Source organism: Silurus meridionalis, chromosome 8, assembly GCF_014805685.1.
Source record: "Silurus meridionalis isolate SWU-2019-XX chromosome 8, ASM1480568v1, whole genome shotgun sequence".
Lineage (NCBI taxonomy): Eukaryota > Metazoa > Chordata > Actinopteri > Siluriformes > Siluridae > Silurus > Silurus meridionalis.
This window is the reverse complement of record NC_060891.1, coordinates 22,989,521-23,017,465: the sequence shown is the minus strand read 5'-3', so window position 1 is coordinate 23,017,465 and position 27,945 is coordinate 22,989,521. Positions and strand designations below refer to the sequence as shown.

General features: G+C 37.3%; 1 protein-coding gene across 1 annotated transcript; it reads right to left on the bottom strand.

Annotated features, from left to right (window-relative positions):
- Positions 1-430: 430 nt before the first annotated feature.
- Positions 431-26,090, bottom strand: actn2b (actinin, alpha 2b). The gene is made up of 21 exons (XM_046855635.1): positions 25,866-26,090; positions 18,379-18,493; positions 18,165-18,284; positions 17,814-17,900; positions 13,780-13,867; positions 12,780-12,858; positions 9,306-9,387; positions 9,005-9,090; positions 8,769-8,861; positions 8,208-8,438; positions 7,288-7,435; positions 7,036-7,186; positions 5,279-5,387; positions 4,999-5,139; positions 4,691-4,873; positions 4,451-4,585; positions 3,795-3,974; positions 3,444-3,590; positions 2,272-2,337; positions 1,903-2,061; positions 431-1,232 (listed from the first exon to the last, which is right to left on the bottom strand). The coding sequence occupies exons 1-21, from the start codon at positions 25,989-25,991 to the stop codon at positions 1,074-1,076; spliced, it is 2,685 nt and encodes an 894-aa protein (XP_046711591.1). The 5' UTR covers positions 25,992-26,090; the 3' UTR covers positions 431-1,073.
- Between the last annotated feature and the right edge of the window lie 1,855 nt (positions 26,091-27,945).

Here is a 27,945-nt window from a genome sequence, read left to right as displayed (position 1 = left end):
GAGATGAAGGCCACTCAAGATCTTCCACTCCAACCCATGTTAACCATATCTTCATAGAGCTGTCTTTGTGTACAGGAACATTGTCATGTTGGAACAGGTTTGGGGCTCCTAGTTTAAATAAAGGGAACATTTCATTCGACCACATCCAAGGCAATCCTATACAATTGTGTGCCTCCAACATGGTAACAGATTGAGAATCACATATGGTTGGAGAAAACAGGTGTCCCAATACTTTTGTCTATATATTGTATCCGTAAGTGACAAAAAAAAACCACTATATGGCTCCTTGCTTTGTTTATTTCCTTGTGCAGCAAAAAGAGCAATGAAATGACGTCTGTGAGTGAAATTTGTAATTGATGTTCGATTTCAATTTCAATAGAATGCACTGACCTCAAATCCACTGATGTAGAAATCAAACCAAGCGAGAGCATCACTCTTTAAAGTTTTATTTTATTTCACACTGACAATATGGAGTTCAATTCTTCATAATGATTCTTCATAATGCAACAGTATAGTGTGATGTTATTGGCCTTCTGGTTACAAATGTGCTTCAAAAAGACCATTTTTAATGTTAGTCATGTTTGATTTTTATACTTTATGAAAAATAAAATGAAAAATTTATACTTTGTAATCCCATGTAAACCACACACACATGCCTACTCTCAAAGCTGTATAAAGGTGATGCTTGCGTTTAAGATGTTATTGGAAATCAGATGAAAGAGAACCACATACACACACTTTGACAAAACAAAGACAAATGTAACTTAGATCTATAGCAGTGTATGTGTGGTAAATTCCAAACATGTATTACTGTGGTCAATATTTCCACCAATGGCTATAAAGGATTATTAAATTTTTCTTTTAATCCCCAAAATTATGTGTCCTTAATAATGTGTCAAATACCAAATTCAGGTAAAGATTCCAGCTCAATCTCTTTACAAATATAATAATATTTATCCTTATTTAATGGCATTGGTGCTGTTTACCTTCAAAGATCATGTGTGTGTGTGTGTGTGTGTGTGTGTGTGTGTGTGTGTGTGTGTGTGTGTGTGTGTGTGTATGAGAGAATTATTTTAAAGGTCGCTCTCGCCGTAGAGAGCGGTGGAGAAGGCGCTGTAGTCCAGAGCTCCCGGCACAGAGCCGGGTCCAGTGTAAGATGGCATCCTGGAGATGCAGTACTCAGCCTGGTCATGAGGAAGCTCTCGTCTTAACTCGTCTATCAGGATATATGGCTGGAGGAGACATTCAATTGGAGGAGACATTATGTGTCTTTAGATTATTTGTATATACACTGTGTATTATCTTAGTTATACATATATTCTCACATATATTGTACACACACATTAAATATACACAATATAGAAAAGATATTGGGACACCTGACATTTCCAAACATATTTGGTACTTCCAATACAATGTGCCTCCAATTTTGGTTCTGGATGTGGAAACATAAAATTTTCCCTTTATTTGAACTAGGTTTTAACATGCCCCTGTGCACAAAGCCAGCTCCAAAAACATATGCTTTACATGGGTTGGAGTGGAAGATCTTGAGTGGCAAAATATTAAGCTTTGAGATCAACCCTTCAGAACAAACTTCTCCTTTACAGAATTGAAACACGGACTGCCCTTGAGGCTACTGTATATGAGCACGAATGTCCACACCCACAATCCAGTCTAGTATCTTCCCAGAAGAGTGGATGTTATTATAACAGCAATTAGGAACTGTGGAATAGGGTGTTCATAAAGCACATATGAATCCTTTAGTCAGGTGTCCACAAACATTTGTCAATACAGTGTATATTGTGGTTTGACATGATCTGAAACTGATCAAGAGTTCGTCTTTTTAATGTGTAAATACACTCAGAACCATGATTATAGATACCCACACACACTCACTCTCACCTTGTCTGCAGCAAGGATCCTGAAGGATGCGACCACCTGATCTGCTGTGTCCGTGTCTCCAGTCTCCCTGGTCATAAAGTCGATGAAGGACTGGAAGGTTACCACTCCGGTACCATTCGGGTCAACCAGCAGCATTATTCGTGCAAACTCCACCTCTCCCTGAAACACACACGAAGAAGCAATCAACCCGTGTCCAAAATAGTAAATTGTAATTCAGCTTATTTAATATACACTACAGCTCTTCAGGAAATTCATCTTATTATTCAGTTGTTATAGATGATTTTACATATAGCTTTATATATACATGAATGTGAAACACAACAATGGATATTGTTGAAATTATGACTGTTTTGATTGGGTCATGCCTACCAGGTCATAGCCCATTGAAATGAGACAGGCCCTAAAATCGTCAGTGTCCATCGCACCATTCTTCTTCTGCAATGTCAAAGTTAATAGTAAGAGAAATGACAGACAAACAAAAAAGGAAACAAAAAATCTTGCCAATGTTTACTTTTGTTATTTTCTTATATTTAAATGTGCAATAATCGAAATAAAAAATAGTTTAAAGTAAACAGAGAACTTTACACATGTACAACAAACAAAGATTTTATACTTCCTGTATATCTTGAATGACAGATATCTCGTTCCATTCACAAACTATACCTACTTTTCTCAGTTTGTCTGAATTGTTGTTGTGTATTCAGATTTGTTAATTTGTTTTTGCATTTGTTATTTAGTTTTTTGCATTTGTTATTTTGTTTTCGGATTTGTTCGTGTTTTCTAATTTGTTAATTTGTTTTTCGATTTGTTAATGTGTTTTGCACTTCTCGGCCACCGTAGAGTGTGGGTAAATGTTTACTGATCTGAAAAAATATAACAGGAAGTTAATTGAAGCTGTACCTCAATTGAACACTTAAAACCTGGTCTGAGAACTGTAAAGAAGTCATTAGCTGAAATATTCAGTGAAGGCATAATAATTAACTGATCCGTGATTAATACCAGTCTGAAGTGGACATGAATAAATGACCTGATCTGAGTACAGTATCAGAGTATTAGCTATTGTTTTCAGTGTATGTATTAGAATTAAAGACTGATCTGAGGCCAGTACTATGCTATTTTTCGTTTCATGAATGTATAGTAACTAAAGACTGATCCTAGAACAGTATCAAGGAATGTGCTGAAGTGTTTAATGTATGTGTTATATACAAAGACTGATCTGGGTACAATAACAAAGAATTAGATGATAGTTAGTTAACATGATAATTCCGCCTTGGAGGCCCGCATTCGTGACGGCTCTTTGGTGCAGGTGTTAATGTTTACAAATAGATTAAAGACTGGTCTGGGTACAGTAACAGAGAATTAGCTTTAATGTTTGGTGTATATATTATAATTAAAGACTGATCTGAGTACAGTAACAGAGGATTAGCTTTAGTGTTTAGTGAATGTATTATAATTAAAGACTGATCTGAGTACAGTAACAGAGGATTAGCTTTAGTGTTCAGTGAATGTATTATAATTAAAGACTGATCTAAGTACCATACCCGATCAAAATGTTTGAAGGAGGATCGGAACTCGCTCATTTGCTCCTGGCTGATGCCTTTGGCATCACGGGTCAGAATCTGAGTCTCAATCTCATTAATGGTGCGAGCGATGGTGGTCAAGAGCAGCTCCCAACCAACACGGATATGCTGAAGGCAAAGAGGGAAAACATTTTTTTTTACAAATAAATAAAAGAACTTTCAATAAGAAAAAAGTTTGATATAGTTAAAGTTTATATAGTTAAAATATATTTTTTAATCAGGACATTTGATATGATTTGACTGGCACATTACTTACTAATGATGGTTTTGCCGATGTTTTTAATAGCTTTGTGTGCATGTGTGTATGTATACCTCCATAGTGTAATTGGTGTGTTTGTTGTCAAATATGAGAGACTCTTGAATGAGCTGGTGGTCTCCCTCCAGTTTATCGATGTTGTGTTTATAGCTGACGATCACATGCTCGCATTGCTTTAACTGTGTCATCTGATCCTCCAAAGTTCCTCCCAGTTCCAGGGAGCATCGGCCAATCTCCTATTAGTCAATACACACAATACACACACAAAGACTCATCTCATGATCTTCTTCAAAATTCTATCAATGCTGCAAATGCTCTGAATTAGATACTTTTATTAATTTAATGAGTTATAATTAATTATTAGCATTTAATCTGCAATAAATAAAATATTAGAAATGAGCAAATTTGAAAATACAGTTTAAAAATAATACCAAAATACATATTATATATAAAATATACTGAAAAAACTATTAAGTTTAGCTTGAATTTTTATCTATATTATATATTTATTTAAAGTTTCCTCTTTTTTCCTGATTCAGACCTCAGAATATTCAAAAAGCTACAATTCACATCATTTTCAATAGCATCAAAATACCTTTTTTTAACTCTATCATCTTCAGCTTCAGCTGCTTGTGAATGTGATTTAGCTTCTTATTTAGTCTCTTTTTGCATTTGTATGTAAAAGTTTGTCATAATGCACTAAATGCAGTACCTCCACCCGGCTTTGTATCCAGGGGCCGATGATGTTAGCTTGGGCAGCAAACTGGCGGCGGAGTCTCTCGTTAGCATGCTGTCGTGCTAGTTCCTCCTGCAGAGCACTATCTCTCTGAGGAACCAACTTCTTCACCTACACCCAAAAGCACACCCGCACAACACACACATTTAAATATATCTAATAGGAGTGCCCTAATATTTAGCAGTGTGTGTGTGTGCATGTGGTTTTGTGCCAAACCTTGTCCCACTTGCTCATGATCTCCTCGGTGCTGATGGTGCTGTAGGGGTTGGTGAGGTCACCACGGATACCGTAACTATTGAAGATCTTCTGCACTTCCTGTTGAATGCCAAGGATGGCCTGTCGCTCTGCATCTGCTTCTGGGAGAGTGGCTTTAAATTGTTCATGGGCTGTGATGAGAGTCTACACACACACACACACACACACACACACTCATATTTAAAACATTACAATTTATATGCATTTTTATGTGTGTATTTATATGTATATAAATAAATGCTGAATTCACTGTACATGTGTGCACACACCTGGACTTCCTCAATAGTGTGTACTATGAACATGTCCTGTAGGTCCTCCATGGCTCCCTCCATCCAGTTGTTGAAGGGAGCGGATCTCTTTGCATACTCTAGGAACAGCTGCTCCACTGTCTCTAGAAGCTTCTCAGTCCTCTGAACGCACACACACACACACACACACACACACACACACACACACACACACACACATGCACTATTCAGTATATTTTTCCAAACATTAAATTCTGTTGGTTATAAAAGAAAAATAAACACAGACACATAAACACCATACCTCCAGCGCCTCTCTGCGTTTCTGGGTCAGAGTCCCTAGCTTGTCCCAGACATCACAGATACTCTGACATCTCTGATTCACTGCTGCTACATCATGATAGTCCAACTCACTGACACACACACACACACACACACACACACACACACACACACACAGTGAGCAAAAATAAAAACAATGAAAACCTCAAAAAAATACAAAATTTGACTAAAATCTCAGAGATGCATTAATGCTTGTTTTAGGAAAAACATTAGCAATGCTCTAGTGTGCTGATGATACACAACATGAAGGATATAAAGAGGAAAAAAAAGATTAAATGTAACAATGTAAAAAAAAAGAATCCTGAGGAATGGAATTGGATTTACACTCCTAAATTATATATATATATATATATATATATATATATATATATATATATATATATATATATATATATATATATATATATATATATATATTTTTCTTTTTTCTTTTTAAAATACAAATTCTTTTATTGATTTTTAATCTACAAACAATTGTTCCCGCACAAGCTTTTTCTGTTTGTTTATAAAACGTTTAAGGAAAATGAAAAAAGTACAGTTTGTTACCATCAAAAGTCCAAAGAATATCATGAAACATTCAACTTAATATCTAAATTAAGAGACTCCTTTCATAAAAGTTGGATAAATACACATGCATATATATGTTATTCTCCTCACAGAACTCATCATAACATCAGTGTACTCGTGCCCCTTACAGAGTTTCACATCTAAGAGAAGATGAGCAATGTGCATAAGTAAAGCCTTATAAAGTCACACTCAGGGGCTCGTGTTGTAAAGGACATGCGCTGTTCCTGAAACAATCGTAACTGACAAGCTGCAGCTTTCTGCTTCGATGTACTGTACGAGGTCAAGCAGATTAGCGAGAAAAGCTACAAGGTGAACTAAACCTTTAGCTATGTAATGGAGGGGGAGAATGTTGGTATCATTATCACGTTCTCTGTCTGTCTGTCTGTCACACACACACACACAAACACACACACATTACTTTTGGAAACACACCCAGGCTCATGCTATCTTAGCAGGAGATAGCATGAGGTAAAATATGCTAGAAGTGGCACACAGTGTGTAACATTGGAAGTTATTTTGGGTGAAATATATGTGAATGTGCATCATACAGAAGAATGAAGATATTTATCGTATGGAAGCAGGGTCATATTATTATTTTTTTTGCCTGGAAACCGAATTGATAATACATGATTTAAGCCAGAACATTTGGGTAGAGCTTCTCATCCCATCAACACCTCTGACTGGAATCGATAATCAGTCAGCACAAAAATCTGCTTTGGAAGGCTTATGTTGCATTTGCAGGGTTTACATTTCATGATTTTAAATTTTAACCCCATGATTTCAATCACATCTGCCATTTTCTGCGTAGGTCAAATCCAAAATTACTTTACATTTATTTTCTTTGTGTATGATGCAGGATTTAACAAAACGCTGCCCCTTAGCTCCTTTAGAAGTATTGCTGAGAAACATTTTTTTAATAATTATGGAAAATGAAATGCTGCATGTGTTTATTTCCGCTAAAGATAAAAGTATTGCCACAGTCTTCAGTCTGTTAGTGGCAGTTTGTGCCTCTGTTATTTTCAATGAAAGAAAATTTTAATTAAAGTAGACCAAAGCCACATTTACTTCATTCTACATTCTACATTCTTTATTTGCACAAATCTGTCCAGATGTTATAAGTTTTTAACAGAAGTTAGTGGTCTAAAGTCGTACTTGAGTTCCTGTGCAATGGCAGCGATCTGCTCCACTCTGTCCTGGTGAGCTGAGAGATCGCTCTCGAACGCTTCGTGCTTCCTCAGCATAGCTCGAACTTCCATTAGTGAAGCAGATTCATAGTCTTTCTGAATCAAGAGCTCCTCCTTACCTGTTACACACAATCATACAATTCAAGTGTATGGATGCTATCTATCTGAATAAAATATTTATGTATTAGTTCGATTTTGAAGATTTTTCCAAAACAATCACCTGAGGCCCAGGTCTCATGGGTGGTGGCTTTCTGGCGAAATTTCTCAGCAAGGTGATCGACTCGCAAGAGTTTGCGTATTTCAGTCAGCAGCCACTCCTCATAGCCTTTCTCTGCCTGCTCCAGACCCTGCCAGGCACTTGCTATGTCCTATACACACCCAAACATCTGTCTGAATCTTCAACATTCATCTTAGGAGCATCTAAACTTTAAACATCCATGCAGTGAGTTATCCAGATGACAAAAGATTGGATAATGTGTTTATCGTGAGAGATGAAAATCCTGCATATAACAAAACTGTCTATTTACATCACAATTCACATCAGCATGAGGCGTATGTAAACTCTGGCAGAATACGAATTCACTTAAAGTGAGTTATGAGATTTCTGTCTGTTTCTGCATGTTTCGTTTATGTTTCGCTGTCCTATGAGAGCTGCACCATTTTGTTCCAGTCTTCTGTTAGTAGCTTTTTCTGCAGCTGTCACTGGTCACAATAATAATCACAATGGCGCTGAGAATCACATTTTGCTCACCAGAACTCATGACCAAATAAAAGGTTACAATGTGGTCCATCAAGGTCCATCAGCCTTCTAGATAGTACACATCTTCAACACTAAAATGTTTGGATGAGGTGTAAAATAAGATCTCTCCATGAGCGAGGTTGGTGACAAACATCTTAAAACAGCACCTTCTTTCAAACAGTGACAACATGGCACAAGAATCTTATTATATTTGTGAAGAAAAATAAAATATTTTTATTTACGGCACTTGGCAGATTTTTTCTGTTACTGTTAACTATCATATCAATGAGTAAATGTTTTCTGTATGCTTTATGTTATGGTGTATGCTTCGGATCAGATTTGAGAACTCCTACGTGTTGCGTTATAAACCCTTTCTAATGATGTGAGTGTGTCCCTCTCACCGACACCATCTTCCCCTCAGAGGGCATGAAGGCAGGTCGGTTGCTGATGCGCAGTTTGGTCTGCAGTGTGTTGAAGTTGATCTCCAGCTGACATTTCTCCTGTACTTTGGGAGGCTTGTGAAGGCGACGGTAATCACGGAAATCCTCCAGCTTACGCTGCATCAGAGCCACGGACTTCTCAGTCATGCGGTTCTCCAGCCACGGGGTTGTACGCCTAATCCACTCCAACAACTGAGGAGAAGAAGAGAAAAGATCAGAAGAGCAAAGAGAAGAGAAAAGAAAGCAAGCAAAGCAAAGCAAAGCAGAGCAGAGCAGAGCAAAGAAGAGAAGAGATGAGAAGAGAAGAGAAGAGAAGAAAAGAGAAGAGAAGAGAAGAGGCACAGATTAGAGTTGCAGGTACTGTGTGTGTATATGTGTATGCAGATATGTATATGTGTATGCATATATGTATGTGTGTATGTTTGTGTGTGTATGTTTGCGTGTGTGTATGTTTCTGTGTTTGTGTGAGTGTGTGTGTGTGTGTGTGTGTGTGTGTGTGTGTGTGTGTGTGTGTGTGTTTACCTCACTGGCCAGTCTTTCATAATCCTCCATCAGTTTTTCGTTCTCCTGATTCACCCCCAAAATTTTACAGATCCGGTTAGCAGCCGTCTCAGCCTGCACACAAACACGAAAACATTGTAAATGAATGGTTAGATAGGTAGAAGGATGGTTTGGTGGATAAATAGAAAGATAGATGAAAAAAAATATTATTTTAATCATTGAATCACCCATGTTGCATTCACATTTAAACATTCTACCTGTTCAGCTCCAGCAAAAGCATGGTAGAAACACGACACATAAGTCATTATGGCTCTCTCATCCGGTTTTGGGGTGTTCACAATGTCTAGAGGAGAGAAGCAGAAAGGAAGAAAAACAAGGGATTTATCATTCATTAAATTACACAAAACTGATTTTTCAGATATTGACATCTCTAATTTATTGATTAATCCCTAAAAGAGTAATAAACTTGAAACCACATGATCTTGAGACTTTGTACAGTCTCATCATTGTTTGCCAAAAACATCTGGCACTGTTAAAGCACACACAGGTCATCCTCACCCTCTGCATCCAGCATTTTAGGAATATCCAGGTATTTCTCTGCCACGTCAAAAGCCAAATTAAGATTCCCCAGAGGATCATCCTGTACAAGGCAAACATGTACATATACATTCAGTGAGTAGTGTGTATCAGTCAGATTCTTCAGGAAAATGTTTGATTCAACAGACATTGGAGTATATCTGTCAAATAATTTAATTTTTTGGTTGTCAATTGAATGTAAAATATTGAGTTTACGATTTAAACATGGCTAATATGCTCTAGGGGTTAATTAAAAAGTGTTAAAAAGTTTGTAACATGCACTGAATCGGACAAATATTGCATTTAAAATAATAATAATCTACTACTACTACTACTGCTACTAGTACTAATAATAATAATAGTCTGTCTGTCTGTCATCCATTAATCTATCTATCCATCCATCCATCCATCCATCCATCCATCCATCTATCCATCCATCCATCCATCCATCCATCCATCCATCCATCCATCCATTCATTCATCCATTCATTCATCCATCCATCCTATATAGGCAAAAGTCTGAGAGTCATAATCTGTTAGCTCTGAAATACTGGTTGTTGCCTGGTGTGCAGGTAGAGTTAAAATTCATCCCAGAGGTTGAGGTCAGAGCTCAATATCAGGTCACTCAAGATCTTCTACTCCAACTCTTTGTGCAAAGGGGAATTGTCATGCTGGAACAGGTTTGGGTCTCCTAGTTAATATGGACAAGTTAATGCTCCCACAATCTAAGCCCTCCTATACTTTTGTGTGCCTCCAACTTTGTATAACAGCCACATACAGTCTGTGAACCACATACAGTACAGTCTGGCTGGAGCAGTCAGGTGTCCCAAAACCTCTGCCCATATAATCTATCTGTCTATTTATCTATTTATATGTCTATCTATTATTGTATAAGTGCATTAATTGGGTGTTTTAGCAAATGGTCTTATCATAGAACTAAAACTATTTCACACACACACACACACACACACACACACACACACACACACACACACACACACACACACACACACACACACACTGAAATCCAGGAAGCGCTATTCGAGACTGCTATATTTTGAAGTCAAGTGTTTCAAGTGGGAAATCATGCTGTGTCCTATCTGAATAGTAAGCTTGCTAAACAGAACTACTGAATCTGAAGAACTACATCTAAAAAAAAATCCTTTTTTGTCTGAATGACTCTGTAATGTATCCTTCAAGAGTCTTCTAAAGCACCAATTGCAACCTGAATGAATAAAACGCAGCACATTTGAGGAGCGTATTTACTTTTTAACATTATACCATGAGTTTTTTTCTGCTTGAACTCCTCAGCTGCTCATGTCTCAAGTCCCAAAACTGCTTTTCTATTCTCAGATGGATTCCGAACAGTGGACAACTGATCCCTCATGTGTGCATGAGTCAGATCAGATATCTGAGGTACCTGTGTGTGTGTGTGTGTGTCTGTGTGTCTATTGTTCCCTTTATACTGGTAAATGACTACAGCAGATTCACTGGGACCTTTCTGATGGCACTTTACAAGACCACTGAGCCTGGGACAAAAAGCCGAGGATTACCCTGACCATAGTTTTACCTGGAGCCAAGTGTAACAGCTGTGTGTGTGTGTGTGTGTGTGTGTGTGTGTGTGTGTGTGTGTGTGTGTGTGTGTTCCCTTTTACTGAAGTCTGAACTGAATGCTCTGGTTTGTCTAAATAAAACCTTTGACTTCAAAATTTAATAAAGTCCTTGACCACTCAAACGCACTGTAGAGCGTCTAACATTAGCATACTGCTATAATGCACACTAATGCTACATAACCCATAACTGTGTGTATATTAGCTAGCAATCCCTGTTCAATCATTGAGTGTATTTACATTAGCTAGCTATTATGTCTGTAATTGTGTCTGTATTAGTTAGCTACAGTATTTCTATCTAGTTCATTACATTGTTAGCTAGCTTTTGCTACTCAAAATAAAATTATTAGCTAGCTATTGCTATTACTGTACATTAACATTAGCTAGCTATGGCTATGTAACCCGTAGCTTTGTGTCAGCCTTAGATAGCTATTGATATCTAGTCCATTACAGTGCGTTTATATTAGCTAGCAATCAGAAAGTACCCCACTGCAGTGTACGTTATCTAGTCATTTCTACATAGCCCGTAACTGTCTTAGCAAGCTATTTTGTAGCTAATAATTTCAGTGGGTTTACATCATCTTGCAATTGCTGTGTAGCCTGTAACTTTGTATTTGCTAGCTAAAACCTTGCTAAAAAGCATGCTGATTAACAGAAGGTTCGGGGGTAGGGGTAAGCACTCTTGGCAAATACAGATTAGAAACTGTTCTGTACTTTGCTAATTGCGACTTTTCAACATATGGATACAGTATTTGTTTAATATTCACTATAAGACAATTAAGATTTCATCTATGAATTACTTTCTTTCCACCTGCAGCTACACAGTGATGGGAAGTAATGAAGTACAAATACTTCATTACTGTACTTAAGTAGATTTTTTTCTGGTATCCGTACTTCACTATTTATTCTTTAGACATCTTTTTACTTTCACTCATTAGATTTTTTACAAAAATATCTGTACGTTCTACTTCTTACAATTTCAAACTAGGCTCGTTTCTTTAATCTATGCATTGACATGATCAATATTTTTTCTTCTCATTATAACCTGAGTATCTGTACATCTATTTGAGCGAAGGATGTGTGCACTGATGCGTACTTCTGCAATCTCTGCAGCTACATAAGTTTATGCTTCTATTTCCGAAATGGAATTATATTTTCAACTTTCATAGATTTTTTTACTATTTATATTTCAATGTTGATTTTTTTTGTTGATCACTGTACAGTGCTGCACTCATTCACTACATAGTTACATCCTGTTGTATTAAGAGGATTTTTAATATTTGTATGCTGTGTTTGTAACAATAGATTCAATGACACGGTCCTCTAGTCTCTGAAGCGATTCCCCCTGACACAAAGGGACTAAAATAGCACCAGAAGAACGTTCCCTGTGAACTCTTTATTTGAACCGGATGACCATAACACTGAGTCCGTCAGCAACACTGGCAGTTTATCAAAAGGCATCTGTCGGCTAAATTCCTGCAGCTATTCTGGGGCTGGAAAACTTGGAGTCTCTCTATTGTGTCCAGAAAATAAAGTAGCAATAAACTTTGTTCGCTGCTAATCAAAAGCTAGCCAAAGTTTAGTTTCAGTATATTAACAAAAAATAAGTGTGAAAATTTTCAGAACCTACTGTACACCACAGTACAGGTGGAAAAAGAAAATCAGTATGTGTGGTTAGTCCTATTGACATTCTCTCAAAAAGGTTTTGCATTGTAATGTATCATGATGACATAAATTATTATTGGCACGCCTACATTAGTGTGACCATTTCAAACCATTCCAGTGAGATCAAATCAGTTAATATTAGGAGTTAAAGGTTAGCACGGGGGGATTGCACACAGGACACCTTGTTGAGCTTGGCGTAGTCGATGAGGTCGGGCCTGTGCCTGTGGATGAGGGCGCAGAATGCCAGGCCATCCTTCCAGCTTCACCATGATGATTAAAAGTTCAGAAGATCACCAAAGTTACCAAAAAATATTTCTGGACTAATAATTCACTTCGGCTTATTTAATTAACTTGATTATAATGTTTAGGTCATGTTCAGGTTGAAAAGTTCAAAAAGCTTCAATTTAAATTTAATATCTTTAGCATAACTCTAAAGTCACTGTTATGCAATAGTATTTCTGTTTAGCATCTAAAAATACAGCTGTTACAATAGACTATGTGGAGTTTATCAATTAGATCTAATTATGTGAACTTCAAAATAAAAATACAGTATATGGACAAAAGTATTAACAATTGACTTTTGAAGCCATATGTGGTTCTTCCACACAATTGTACATAATGTTTTTGTATGTTGTAGCATTAATCTTTTTCCTTCACTTGGACTATGAGACCCAAACCTGCTCCAGCATGTCAATACCTCTGTACTCAAAGCCAGTTCCATGAAATATGGTTTTTATGGGTTGGAGTGGAAGATCATGAGCAGCTTTCTATAGAGCTTTAACCATAACCCTATTGAACACCTTTGGGATGAATCAGATCACTCACCCAACATCAGTACCTGATTTTGATTATGGCTGAATGAGCACAAATCTCCACAACTACAATCCATAAGCAAGTGAAACGTCTTCCCAGAAGAATAAGAGGGTATTATAAGAGCAATTGGGAACTAAATGTAAAATGAATTGTTCAAAAAGCAAATATGACTTGTGTTGTCTGCAAACGTTTGTCCATATAGTGTATCTAAATGGAAAAAAGGACAATAGACATAGCATGCCTAAATATGGAACAATTGTTCTTTTTTTTAATTGCCACTGTTCTGTTTATGAATGTGTGTTCAAAACCTTGTGACTGGTGTTCTCACTCTGCTCTTATGAATTTATGTACAGCATTATTTGACTCACCTGACATGAAAGTTCTGTATGTTAACATTCCTGTATGGAGCTGTCTTCCTCTGACACCACAAGAGCAGGCCTTCTTTAGCTGAGGTTTCTGAAAGAAAATGTAAGCATGTAGGTTTCTGAACTTGATGTTGGGTCTCTGACTTTGTTTGGAAAGATTAGGGTTCAAACCCCAGTATTGCCAAGCTGCCACTGTTAAGCAAAGCCCTTAACCCTCTTCGCTCCAGGGGTGCTGCATCATGGCTGACCATGTGCTCTGATCCCAGCTTTCTAATGAGCTGGTATATGTAAAGAAAGATTTTAACTGTGCTATAGTATATATGTAACAAGGAAAAGCCTCTAAAGTAAAAAAAAAAATGCCCTAAAACCCAGTGCACAAGGAGCAGAATGCTACATGAATCAGCCAGTTAGTCAGTTAATAAGCCAGCTATGTAGCTAATGTATTCACATAAAATGGTATTGTCAAGGACTATGTGTGCTTTATACACTTTTACTGCGTGACACTGAGATAAACAAGGGCCTGGAGTGAAGCGGAGTGCATTCAAATGGAAATCGTTTTCCATGTCCATATTATCATTCAGATAATCCATGTAAGGCGTTACGCCTTACATGGATTATCTGAATGATAATATGGACATGTACTATTAACAAGTTACAATGGCCATTGATGTTTGCTGTGCTCAATGAATAAAATAATAATATATATGTATGGGTCCTAACATCTAGGATTGTGCTCTACTAATACAGAGAGATAAAGTGGTGCCATAAAATTATAATTATTTAGAATAGTTATTTGAGAGAGAGAGAGAGAGAGAGAGAGAGAGAGAGAGAGAGAGAGAGAGAGATAGAGAGAGAGAGAGAGAGAGCGAGAGAGAGAGAGAGAGAGAGAGAGAGAGAGAGAGAGAGAGAGAGAGATTGTGCTCTACTAATAATAAAGCTGTTGGTGTTAACTTCTTGTAGCATTTTTTGTTATATTTCTCATTTAAACATTTTCCTGTCCTGTTCATCAACTTCATCTTATGCCTAATATTTACTATATAATTTCAATGCCAAACAAAACCCTACAAGGCCATTAGGGAATGTTTGCAATAGCTGTTTTACTCTATATGGAACTCTAACTGTATATTACTGCTCATTAGACTGAACACAAACTACCTGCCTGTTAAATATTCTGATCTCACACCTTTCTTTCAGCCAGTCACAATGTATTATTCACGCTGTTTGGAAAAAAAACAGATTGTTATAAGATTGTTATAAGAGAAAAAAAAATCTCTTATGGTGTGTATAATTTTACTACATACCTTATTAAGTTATTCCCTTTTAAAAATCTGTTTTCCAACAATTACAATATTTCCATTTTAATTTTAAATGCATAGTTACAAGTTAGTTTTACTGTTTTCTCTTACAATATAGCAGACATGAACACTGCTTTTCTTCTTTCTCAAAATTAATGACAAAAAAAATAAAAACTACAGACTTCCATTTAGTCATTCCATAAACAAAAATTCAATTTTGAAAGAGTTTATTGTTAGGCTTTTTTATTATCACAGCTTATTGTTACCATAGAAACGATATCACGTTAGAACTATTGCATAACCGTAAATCAGTGATTTTAATTTTTTAAAGCAATATCGCATTTTAAAAACAGAACTACAGTTTTGCTAATGGAAAACAACTGTAAAAATAATTTAACATTCATCCTCTAAGAGCAGACTTTGAAAACAAATTTGTGAAGGTCTCAATAACAGACAAAATGAAGGTGATTGGTATAAGAACGATTAAAAATTGAATTTTAAGCAGAAAATAAACGTTTTAATGTTTAATCTTCCACATTGACATTCTGATCCTGTCTTTCGTTTGCTATTGAAATTAAAAGATAATGTTGACAGAGCTCTCTTACATCAGAGTTCCCAAGTTAGCACCCTGATAGCGCCACTTACGCCTGTCAATCTCCTCACACTCGCATTCCTTAAATAACACAAAGCAAACCAGACAGCCTCTGTTTCCCGAAGTGACAAAGGAATCCAGTCGCCATTGCTCATGAGCAAACAGTGTCGAACCATCTGTGTTTTCTTTCTTGACCTTAACAAATATATAACCACTTTTATGTAGGAGTTGTTTTCAACCTTCCTACAGTAGGTTCACCCCCTTGCTTTGCTCCTTGCCCTGGCTTTTTGAAACTACTCGCATCAGATAAACACTTTGCCGGCAAGCATCAACCAAAAACAGACCAGCACTTGTCTCACCTGCACTGAATCACATTGCCTACAAGTTTAAACAATGCTCGACTGGTCTCAACATCTCTCAGGGTACAAAGAAGACATGCGTCAAGACACTTCTATGTTCTGGTACCAAGATGTTGGAAGAAAATTCTGCTTGAGTCACTTGCAGCCTTCAAATGATGTCTAAAGACCTACCTCTTACAGAAGTACTATTCAAATTTCTCATAAGACCTTTAGACTGATGTGAATCTTAGCTTATGTCCTAATAAAAAAAAAAATAAACCAGCATTAGCATGTATTTACTCACAAAGACCTCAAAGTAACGCTGCATAAAGGCATCAGGCAAATGTTAAAAATGTAACTTATTCAACTTTACCTTATTTCTCACTTATATAAGTTTAAAAAAATAATCCAGTACATGAGCAAAGGGTTAAAATCAATCTAGATATACATCTAAACCAACTCATTACACATAAAAAAAGGGAAATGGTTTATCCTCTATACATTATATAAGCTTACATTTCTGCTGAAGGAAAGATGTGCTTTGTACCTACTACTTAATTTACTAACACATACATTACAGCTATCCTGAAGTACACTCTTGTGTTTCAGCCTGATTTTATAACATCAGATCAAAAAGCATGAAGGTATTTACAATCTGGTTTCTCTTTAATGCTTGACTAAGTGTGCACTTACATGTATTAGAACTCCCCAAAATAAATTAACCACTCATCTTTTTCCACAATGAAATCAGAGTCTAATTCAGGACATGGCCGTTGTAACCAAGTGCACCGCTAAACACTGATGTCAGCACTGATATGCCCTGAAGATAACAATTTACATTACATTACATTTTTTTATATACTAATTCATTTTTTTTGGAAGTTAGTTTCCATTCTTAGTTACATCCGTAAAAAGACAATCCTACCTTCACCAGCATCTCTCTTTTCTCTCTTTTCATTGTTATAGTAAATCGGATATCTCCCTCACTTTTACCCTCTTCCTGTCTCAGTAAATAAGTGAGTGAATAAATGCAGCTTGCCCTACAGTAAACTCCTTATTCCTGAATATGCAAGCAATGGGATTGTTCCAAAGTGCTTTACGTTAAATTAATATCTCCAAATTAATGTTTATTTTCAGATCTATTAATGCAGACTGCCCACCTGTGCTGTTACATGAAAACTTCTGACCAACTAGACTCCAGACTGTTTTAACTTGCCCAGCCGTTTCAACTTGCCTGGAAACTCATGACCTTCTCTCTAGTCATTTCCGAACTTCCCAACAACCATCACGACTCCCAAACACGGCTGCCACAGACTACAGTTCCCACTTACAATTACCAAGCTACAAATTAACTGCAGCTGATCCTTTGTTTTCATCAGAACACTGCAGTTTCACAAAGCCATTTGTATCTGCTGTTTCTCTCATTGTTGACTGATTGTCGATCCATCATTCATGTTTTTGTCCCTTGAGTTTTCTTTGTAGTAAAAAAAATTTACTGAACATTAAACAATGGTTCAGTCTGCTGGTGAATTGCACCAGATCATATTATAGCACACTTTATAACACAAACACTAACACCGCACTTTCAACACACGCTCGCAAACAGCAGTGTGTCATGTGTGGTAAAAAGAAAGCTGGCCTTAGAGTTCACTTGTGTGTATAATATTGTGTGTAGTAAACAATATACAATTTAGTTCTGAATATTTGATATAATCCATGTCTCCTATTTCACATTAGTTTATGGTACAGTCTAACTACGTAGGAAATAGATTATTTCATTATTACAAATATTCTTATTATTATTATTTGTACCTTCTACGGAGATGTCCTGAATGGCGAATCTCAAGATGATGGTCCAGATCATTCCAAGAGTCATCTTCACGTTCCCGTCCACGATTTCTGCACACACAGCACATCAATATACAGTCAGTGTGTCGACAAATGAGCTAGAGTTGTGTGAAAAGTCAAATACAACGAATCATACACTGTATAATATGTATGTTATCTACCTATATTGTATTATCAAAACAGCTACAACTAATATTGTGCCAGACACTGTGAAGAAAAAGGGAGGTGGAAAGAAAGGAAGTCAACGGGTGAGCTCTGAGATACTAAAAAAAAAATCAGATCATTGAACACTGATTTTGATTGATGAAGACGCACCTTCTGCTCCGATGGACACGAGCTTGACTCCTTTGCTGGTGATGTACTCGAGAGCTTTGTTGACGTTGGCGATTTTGTGAAATCGCATTTTCCCTCTGTCAGGTTTGGGTAATCTCTCACCTGTAACAGAAAAGAAAAAATATAGCAAATTGATAAGAGGGTGACTGGGAATGATATTTTTTTTTGTATATGTGCATGTGAATATACAGTATACCTGAGATAACTTCAAGCAGGAGCATGAGTTTGAGGCCATTCCTGAAGTCCTCCTCGATGTTCTCGATCTGTGTACCAGCCTTTCGCAGGTGGGAGTTACACCACGCAGTGAACGTCTAAGGGACACACACACATACACGCATGCAAATTTCAGACTATGTATCAATAACACTTATAGATTCTTTGGTTGACCATTGGGATGAACCTCTAAAAGGTTCTTATGGGTTATAAACAGTCATTTCCTTCACCAGACTTTTTTTTAACTTTCTTATAAAGTTAACAAAACAAGCTTTTGCAGGTTACCAAAACACTGATTTCTCTGTAAGTTAAAAGTCTACATTTGAGACTCCTTCCGTGAATGTTTTTATAGAAAATCAAGTCATTCTGTGGAATTAGAATGGAGAAATCAACATCTTTACGTTTAAATACTTGAAACAACAAATGCTATATTGCTTGCTATATTCCAAAGGTTGTCTGGGTGAATGTGTTACTCCTAAGGTATAAGATTACGGTTTAGCCAACGCCATCATCTCTGTGAGTCACACACCTGCCGGGTGGAGGATCACACACCATAAATCACCCTCAGACTTTCCTCTGACATGATGCCTGGGATTTCTTTGAGCAATTCCAGGAACAAGTCCATCTCTCTGACCTGAACTGATCTCCAGTAATATCTGACCTTCTCCTCACTTAGATACTGTAGAAGCCTTGTCATGTATAGATGGGGTTCATGTTTGGTATTCATACACTATGATCTCCGAATACTTATCCCTGGGCCACACACACACACACACACACACACACACACACACACACACACACACACACACACATACTCAATCGTATGTGAATAGATTGTGCAGAGCCAGAGATAACTGTAAGTCCAAAATTAACAATGTCAAGGCCTTAACAATGTAAACTGAATAAAATGTATTTTTAAGTTTTTGTATTTTTTTTTTTAGTTGTCATCAGATACTCCACTAAATTCATACACAGTTTACACCATTCATACAGCACCCACAAGCTACCACTTGGAGACCACTGACTTAGAGACCAAAATTCAGTTCCAGCATGACAATGCAGCTGTACACAAAACAAGATTGATGAAGACAGTGTGTAAAGGTTGCAATGAAAGAACTCGAGTGTCGTTTACAGAGCCTCTATCTTCACACTGAACACCTTTGGGATAAACTGGAACACTGACTAAAGTCTAGAACTCTGCATCTGCTTAATCTCACTAAGGCTCTTAAAGGTGAAAAGGTCTTTATACTTGTCACATGTCCTTTACAGCACAGTAAAATTCTTTCTTCACATATACAAGTGATATAAGGAAGTCTGGGTCAGAGTGCAGGGTCAGCCATGATATAGTGCCCCTGGAGCACAGAGGGTTAAGGGCCTAGCTCAAGGGTCCAAGAGTTTTAGCTTGAAGATACTGGGGCTTAAACCCCTGACCTTTGGATCAGTAACCCAGAGCTATAACAACTTACATGGAAGAGTGCAGGAGGTTATTATAACAGTGAAGGATAGGAACCAATTTCCGATCAATTGCTTTTTAAATGGTCAGGTGTCCACATACATTTGGCCATGGATACACCTTTTTCTTTAATTAAACTTAGATAGTTTATGATAACTTTTATTGTGTGAAAAGATAGAAAGTGGTTTAAACTGTAATTCTTCATTCTAAAATCAGTCAAACTTGGTAAATATCAAGTTTTACTCGTTAATGAGTCAATTAGAATTTTGTATGGTACCAAAGGCATGGAATTGGCACGGATTTATTACTCCACATTCCACTGACATCTCTCTAAAATGTGTCCCATAATAGACCCTCTCACAAGACCTCCTACCGTTTATCTCCACGATAATCAACAGGTCCTTATCTAGTCATGTGCCAACTACCTTTAAGCGAGCGAGGGTTATTCCTATTTCGTATTCCTATTCCTATTTTGAAACTACAACTACAGATCGGTATCACTTCTCTCTTTTCTTTCTAAGACTCTGGAACACATTGTTTTTAACCTGAACACATTATTTCTGTCTATCTATCACAGTACAAAGTCCAAGACCCAAACCAGTCAGCCTACAAAGCAACACATTCCACAGCTCTTTTGGTTGTCTCTGAAAAACTACATGCTGCTTGATCAGCCAAGCTGTCATCTGTACTCATCCTTCTTGTCCTTTCAGCAGCATTTGACAGAGTCAACCATAAGTCTCTTGTCTACCCTCAGGAGCCTCGGTATCTGCGGAGAAGCATGGTAATGTTTCCTACCTGGAAGGCAGCTCATACCAGGTAACTTGGAGGGGGACCACATCTGCTCCACACAGACTCCCCACTGGTGTCCCACAAGGCTCAATACATGGTCCTCTCCTTTTCTCCCCCTATACTCACTATCTTGATCAAGTCATATCCTCACATGGGTTTTCTTACCTGTGCTATGCTAATGACACTCAACTCATATTCTTCCTTCTCTCAGATAACACAGATTCCACTCAAATCCCGGAATGCCTGGCAGTCATTTCTTTGTGGATGAGTGCTCATCGACTAAATCTCAACCCCAGCAAAACCGAACTGCTGGTCATCCCAGGTAATTAATCTCCAGGTCAGGATCTCAGAATAACTTTTTATTAATCTCTATATAACTCTCTTCCCTTCAGCCACCACTCACAACCATGGGATAACTATGAACAATCAACTCTCCTTTTCCTCACATGTTGCTAATGTGACCCGTTCTTGCCGGTTCCTTCTCTACAACATCAGAAGGATTTGCCCATTTCTGTCCACACAGGCTGCTCAGGTGCTTGTTCAGTCTCTTCTCATTTCGAGACTGGACTACTGCAACTTTCTGCTGGCACGTCTGCCTCTAAACACTATTCGTCCACTGCAAATGATCCAAAACGTAGCTGCGGGACTTGTGTTCAACCTGCCCAAGTTCATTCACACCACTTCACTGCTACGCTCCCTCCACTGGCCTCTTTCACGCATCAGATGCAATACTGGTACTTGCCTATGAATCGAAAAATAGACCAGCAGCCCCTTACCTCAGAGACCTCATCACTTCTTTCACTGTACTACACTGTCTGAGATCATTTAGTGCTGCTCGACTGGTACCACCTTCTCTCAGGGTAAGAGGTAGGTATACCTCAAGGCTCTTCTCTGTTCTGGCACCGAGGTGGTAGAATGAACTTCCCCCAGATGTCCCAACAGCAGAGTCACTGTCTATCTTCATGCAACAGGTGAAGACATACCTCTTCCTGAACCACTTAGACTAGCACAATTCCAGGTTTGCTTTGTCTTTTACAAAAAAGAGAAGTTGCTAAAGACCAGGGACCTACTAATTTTAGCATAGAGTACTATAATTTGGGACACAGTATTCTTATATTCAAATTCTTATATCTGTTTTAGTAGAGATAGCATTATGGTTGAACTAGCTCCTTTCACAACATGATCTTTGGAGGAAACAGTATTATAGTGTACAGTATAAAACAATACTATATACAGTATGTGTATTTTATATATATATATATATATATATATATATATATATATATATATATATATAATTATACATTTTAAGTTTTTTACATATGTGGTTTTTAACAACAATCTACTTTTAAACAAAACAGATTTGTAGTCTTAGCACCATTCCTTAGATTTTCATTTGTTTAGCAGCTACTAAGTAATAGAACAACTCATAGATTATAGTTACCGGTTTCTGGCATCACACACTAACCAACTGTCGCAAATTCCTAGTGCTATTACCAGTGTGCGAATCCTGCTTTAATGTCACATGCTTTTGCCTATGTTCCCATGCCTTTATTCTGTTGTAGTACTGTCTCTATCCCTGACCTGTCATTGGTTAGTTGCTCTATTCTATTGTTTTCACCTGTTGTGTGTTTAGTTGATGGTAAGTTTAGTCTATTTATATCCTGTGCTGTCATAATATGGTCACAAAGTCAATACGTCTGACCTTTGTTTTCTAGCTAACACATTTGTTCAGGTTTTTAGACTCGTATTTTGTCTTGACTTATTGATGTTGCCTGGTCTTGGACTGCTCTAAATAAGGCATAAGTTGAGTTAGTGACCTTTCCTCACTTGCTACATGTCACAGTCATGTCATAAAATATTAGAAAAAGTTTTACACGCCTACAACCTGAACATTTATACATAAAATTGTCTTATGAATATCAGTCTATGCTAATACAAGCTTTTATAACTTAATTTGTATACATGGGTTTAAATCCCAGCACCACTAAGCTGCCACTGCTGGGCACTGCCCTTATCCCTCAATTGCTCAGCTGTATAACTGAGATAGCTGTAACTTACTCTCGATAAGGGCATCAAAATACTGTAAATGTAAATGACAAAACAAAGTCATGTAGACACACTTTTTTTTATGATATTCAGTGACATAAGGTCTTTAGTTGTTCTAATATGTATAATCAAATAAGGTCTAAATGATATTATCTAATACAGTATGCTTTAATTAACCTAGTTACCCATGCACATTAAAATCAACATCCTTAGAAATAAACAAAACTGAACAAAGGAAATGGTGTTTGAGAGAGAGTAAGATTGTAACCCGAATCATAACTGAGCCCAGCTTTAAGCCATTAAAAGCAGGACTGAACCTAGTGTTGTCATCACAAAGATCAAAGCTTTAACGGTGCAGTCCAGAGCGCATTCTTGCCGAGGTAAGGTGGTAAAATTAGCTTGTTGGCAGGGTATGCTGTGATAAGAGAGAGAGCGATGGATTCGAGTACGTGGGATGGGCATGAAGATGTGGAAGCTGGCCGTGACCCAAAGACTAGGATTGGATGGGAAAGAATTTCATTCATCCGTGGGGAGAGTGCGTGTCAGTTTGCTGGAGAGTGAACGATGTGGTGTGGTGTGGTGTGGTGTGATGGACAAGTATTGAATTATACAATGGAAAATGCTAGTTTATGATTGGCTGGTTACAATAACAGCACATCCTAAAGTGTAAAGGAACAATGTATAAACTTGTGATGTGCCTTGAATTCAGTTCAAACAGCAATCAGAGCTACTGTTATAGAAAACCAACGCCTTTTGCTCAATCAGAATCAAGAATTTTTATCAAAGTGTGCTGTAATTAGAAGAGGAGAATGTATGGAGAGTTTGTGTGCTAAAGATGAATAGATGTCCTAGTTATAGCAATGCCCCGCCACTTCACAGCTACTCAGCTATTGTTCCAAACAAAGGAATTCCATGTCAAGGACATCGGATTAAACCACATACAGCCTTTTGGTCCTGGAGGTTAAAATTAGCCTCAGCATCCTCGCTAATCCTGAGCACGTCATCATGTGTCAGAAGCCATCTGTCGACAGCAAGCACATACCGAGCCTCTCAGGCTGTCCAAGTGCCGCTATTGTTAGCGATGATGCAGGATTGGGTGGTTTTCTGCATTATAACAACTATATAGCTAGTAATTTTTACTCACTAAAAGAAGGAATGGAAGTCCTGACATTTCCATTCCATTCAATTTTCCCCATCATGTAAAGTAGGAAACCCAAACCTGTTTCAACATCACAATGCCTCTGTTAGTGTCATGAACAGATGGTTTACTTTGGTTTGAGGGGTGGACAATCTTGAGTGGCCTGTTATAGAGCGCTGACCTCAACCCTATTGAACACCTATGGGATGAATTGGAATGCTGACTGCACCCCAGGCCTCGTTAGCTCACCTACATCGGTACCTGACTTTTCTAACACCCTTATGGATACAATGGGCACAAATCTCCAGAAGCACACGCATTTTTATATACAGTGAAACCTCGATACTCGCGAACTTGACACTCGCAACCTCGATAGTTGTACTTAAAAATGACATAAAAATGTTTGAAAATCTATGTTATTACTCTATTATTCATATAAAGTAGAAAATAAAACATTTAGGACAAGTAATTCACAATGTTTGTTGAGTTTACAGTACAGTACATGTACAATTCTCCTTGAAAAAGGACCCATCAAAAGGAGAGAGTCAAAACCTCGCCATATTTTGTTACTCGCGACGGGTCATAGAACGTAACCCCCGCGTGTATCGAGGTTGCACTGTGTATCAAATAGTAGCAGCAGCAGCTCTGTGTGTCAACAGTGATATTATGCATCTACTATGTGATACTATGCGATTGCATCCTGAACGTCATCCTTTAAACCATCAATCCCATGTGATGAATTGTTCAGTGTCTCAGAGTCTCTTGTCTGTCATTTTGCATGCAGTGCGAAACAGTTTTTTGTTTTTTTTTAATTAACAACTGACTGTTGTTAAAACAAAAGCTAAAAAAAAAGTCATAGCTACATCTTGAAAAAAAAATTAAATGACTAAAGGTGGATATGTACATTAGAGGTGATGATACAGTGCACAATATAACCTTTTCAAAAGTTTATAAAACAAAATAGAGATAAATAGTGAGCTTTCTTGGGATGTAGTTCACAAAGTTCTAACTTACCTGTGCAGTACCTGCTTGTTCTGTAAATTCTGTAAAGCTGCTTTGAGACAATGTCCGTTGTGAAAAGCGATTTAGAAATCGACTTGACTTGTAGTCTTAAAAGTAAAAATTGCCCTATTATTGAACATTATTTAAACAGGAGAGTTGTTTCAGGCTGAAAAGAAATCTGCCAGCAACTACTAAAAGTATAGTTTAGAAACTTTCAAGGAATTCTGAAGTACTCTTCCAAGAGTGTGTATTTGGAAAAATAGAAGCAGAGACTAAGCATACAGTTGTACATTTATTTTGGACTGAAATGCTTTTTTTAAATTTGCATTTAATAAAGAATGACATCACAACATTTCATCTATTTTTAGGTTAACAGTTTATCCAAGCGTCTCTCTCTCTCTCTCTCTCTCTCTCTTCTGTTCTTAAAGTGTCTTAATTAAAAAGATTGTGTTGAATTATGTAATAACTTTTGGGATGTTTTGTTTAATGTCATTTTGACTGAAACACTCCTTCAAGGGTATTCTAGGAACTAAAGGTCATGCTAAACTGCGAAACAATGACATTCGTCCTGGGCTTTAATGAAGGAGTGTTGAACTGACATTTCAGTGTCTGAAATTATCCACTTAAACATAGATGCACACTTTTTTCAATCAATAAATATATGAAAATGACTACGTGGAATTTTTGCACAATTTTCTTAGTATCCACTAATACAGACTTCACAAAGATCAGTTCAAGCAAAACTTCATGATCTGCTCCGAGTTGATCTCGTGCTTAAACAGACCAGATTCTCAAAACACAGCAAATTCTTTTTAGAGATTTTTTTCTTTCTTTTTGTTGTGCAAAACAGTGCACATGAATCAACATCGTGTATTTGTATATGTAAGCTGAAATGCTGAAATGCATAATTATGACTATTAAACATGAAATATATGGAACATGTCGTTTCATATTTCTCAATGATGATTTTTTTTTTGTTTGTTTTAAACCAGATTTTCATTGTGGATACGCGCGCGCGTGTGTGTGTGTGTGTGACCTTGCGCTGTTGTTTCTCCCAGGCCGGGTCCAGCAGAAGGTCTCTGTCCCACTCATCCTCCTGCAACATGTACTCTTCCTGATAGAAGCCGTTATCGTACGGTACCGAGTTCTCCATCTCAATCATGTCGTTCTCCTCCGGGGCCGCGCGCGCGCTCACGTCTTTATTTTATTTTTTTGCTCAAAGGGACAGTTTTTTCTTTATTTTGTTCTCGCGGTTTTCTTTTCTTTTAAACCCTCGAGTGTATTTCGATCTTCTTCCTTTTTTCTTCTCCTGCTGTCCACCCGACCTGCTGGCCACGCGCGCACCGGCGCAGCTGTCAATTAATACTGGCAGGTCACGTGATCTCTCTCTCTCTCTCTCTCTCTCTCTCTCTCTCTCTCTCTCTCTCTCTCTCTCTCTTTCTCACACACACACACACACACACACACGTTCTCTCTCTCTCTCTCTCTCCTCTCTCTCTCTCTCTCTCACACACACACACACACACACGTTCTCTCTCTCTCTCTCTCTCTCTCTCTCTCTCTCTCACACACACACACACACACACACGTTCTCTCTCTCTCACACACACACGTTCTCTCTCTCTTTGCTTTATTGGCATGTAAGAAATAAACATTCGTATTGCCCTCTACTAGAGAAAGAGAAATCCGATTTCGTTTACGAATCAAATCCTTTTGTCTGAATCACTTAGTGAACGAATCCAAGCCTTATGAGTCCTTTGAGTCAATTGAGTCAGTAGGGATTCTGCTTGCTTTCCCCATGGAATTCCACTAGAGGGCACTCGCCGAATTCTTAGAATTTTCCGAATCCGTGGACTCATTAATCCCACTCACAAATCCCTCTGATCCGCCTGATCCGCTGAATCCCACTGTTCAGGTGGATCAGCCAAGACACGTATAGGACCCCTGAAACTAAATCTTTTGTGTTTCTGACCATGCAGGAAGTTTTCTAAACAACTTTAATCATCTACTTTGTTGCTACAGTTTCTTGCTAACAACCACTTCGAACAACTGTGGTGGTCAAGGTTGGTCAAGAATAGGTAAAAACAACAACATGGCTTTTTAATTGTAACTTCCACTATGTAAATTGCATTTAAAGATGGAATGTAGGCTGTATTAAAATAACTGTTTTTATTTACAAATAACAAAATTAGTTTAAAATCATTAAATACAATCAAATTTAATAAAAGTAGTGGGCTACATTAATTATATAAGATATTTCTTTTTTTTCCTTTTTTTTTTTTTTTTAAACAGCTGGGGTCTTAGCTGGGGTGATAAACGGCTATATCAAGATGTCAAAGAACAAGAATAAAAAGTGTGTGATTGCCACAACAGCCGTCTATTTGCTAGTTTAAAGAGACATGTATTAATGGTTAAGTGATGAATATACAGTATAATATAATATAATATAATATAATATAATATAATATAATATAATATAATATAATATATTCCTTCAATGAGTGAACCTTTTGATACTTTTCTACAGGTGGGTAGAAAGCAGGGCCAGCGCTAGCTATAGGCAGAGCAGCCAATTGCATAGGGCCCTAGGCTTGGATGGGGGCCACCATAATGTAACAAACCTATACACTAGTTAACCAATCAAGACGGGCAGCGTAAGACACAGTTTTAAGCACAGCCACACTGCACTGATGCTTTTTTTTTTTTTTTACACTTTCTATCACTATTTTCCTTTAACTTTAGCTGCTCTTTTATATTAAATCCCATATATTTTTCCTCTGGACTTTTCTATTCACTCCTTTTTTTTATTAAAATTTATTTATTGAAAAACTTTTTTTTCCAATTTTCTAAAATGTTAATCTAGGAACTGTATGTTTTGTAACTTTGGAAACATCCATACCTATTTTGCATAGAATAGTGAAGTCATTACTGGTCATTGTATTTTCCCAAACATTCCATTCACATATCTTACATGCCTGTATCTTTGCCATTGCTTTATTTACTAATGTTAAATCTGTAGCTGGTTTTCTTTTATTTTTATATCTCCATGAGATATGTCTATAGATAACAAGAAGAAGAACAACAACAACATCTACAACAAATATGTTTATTATCAA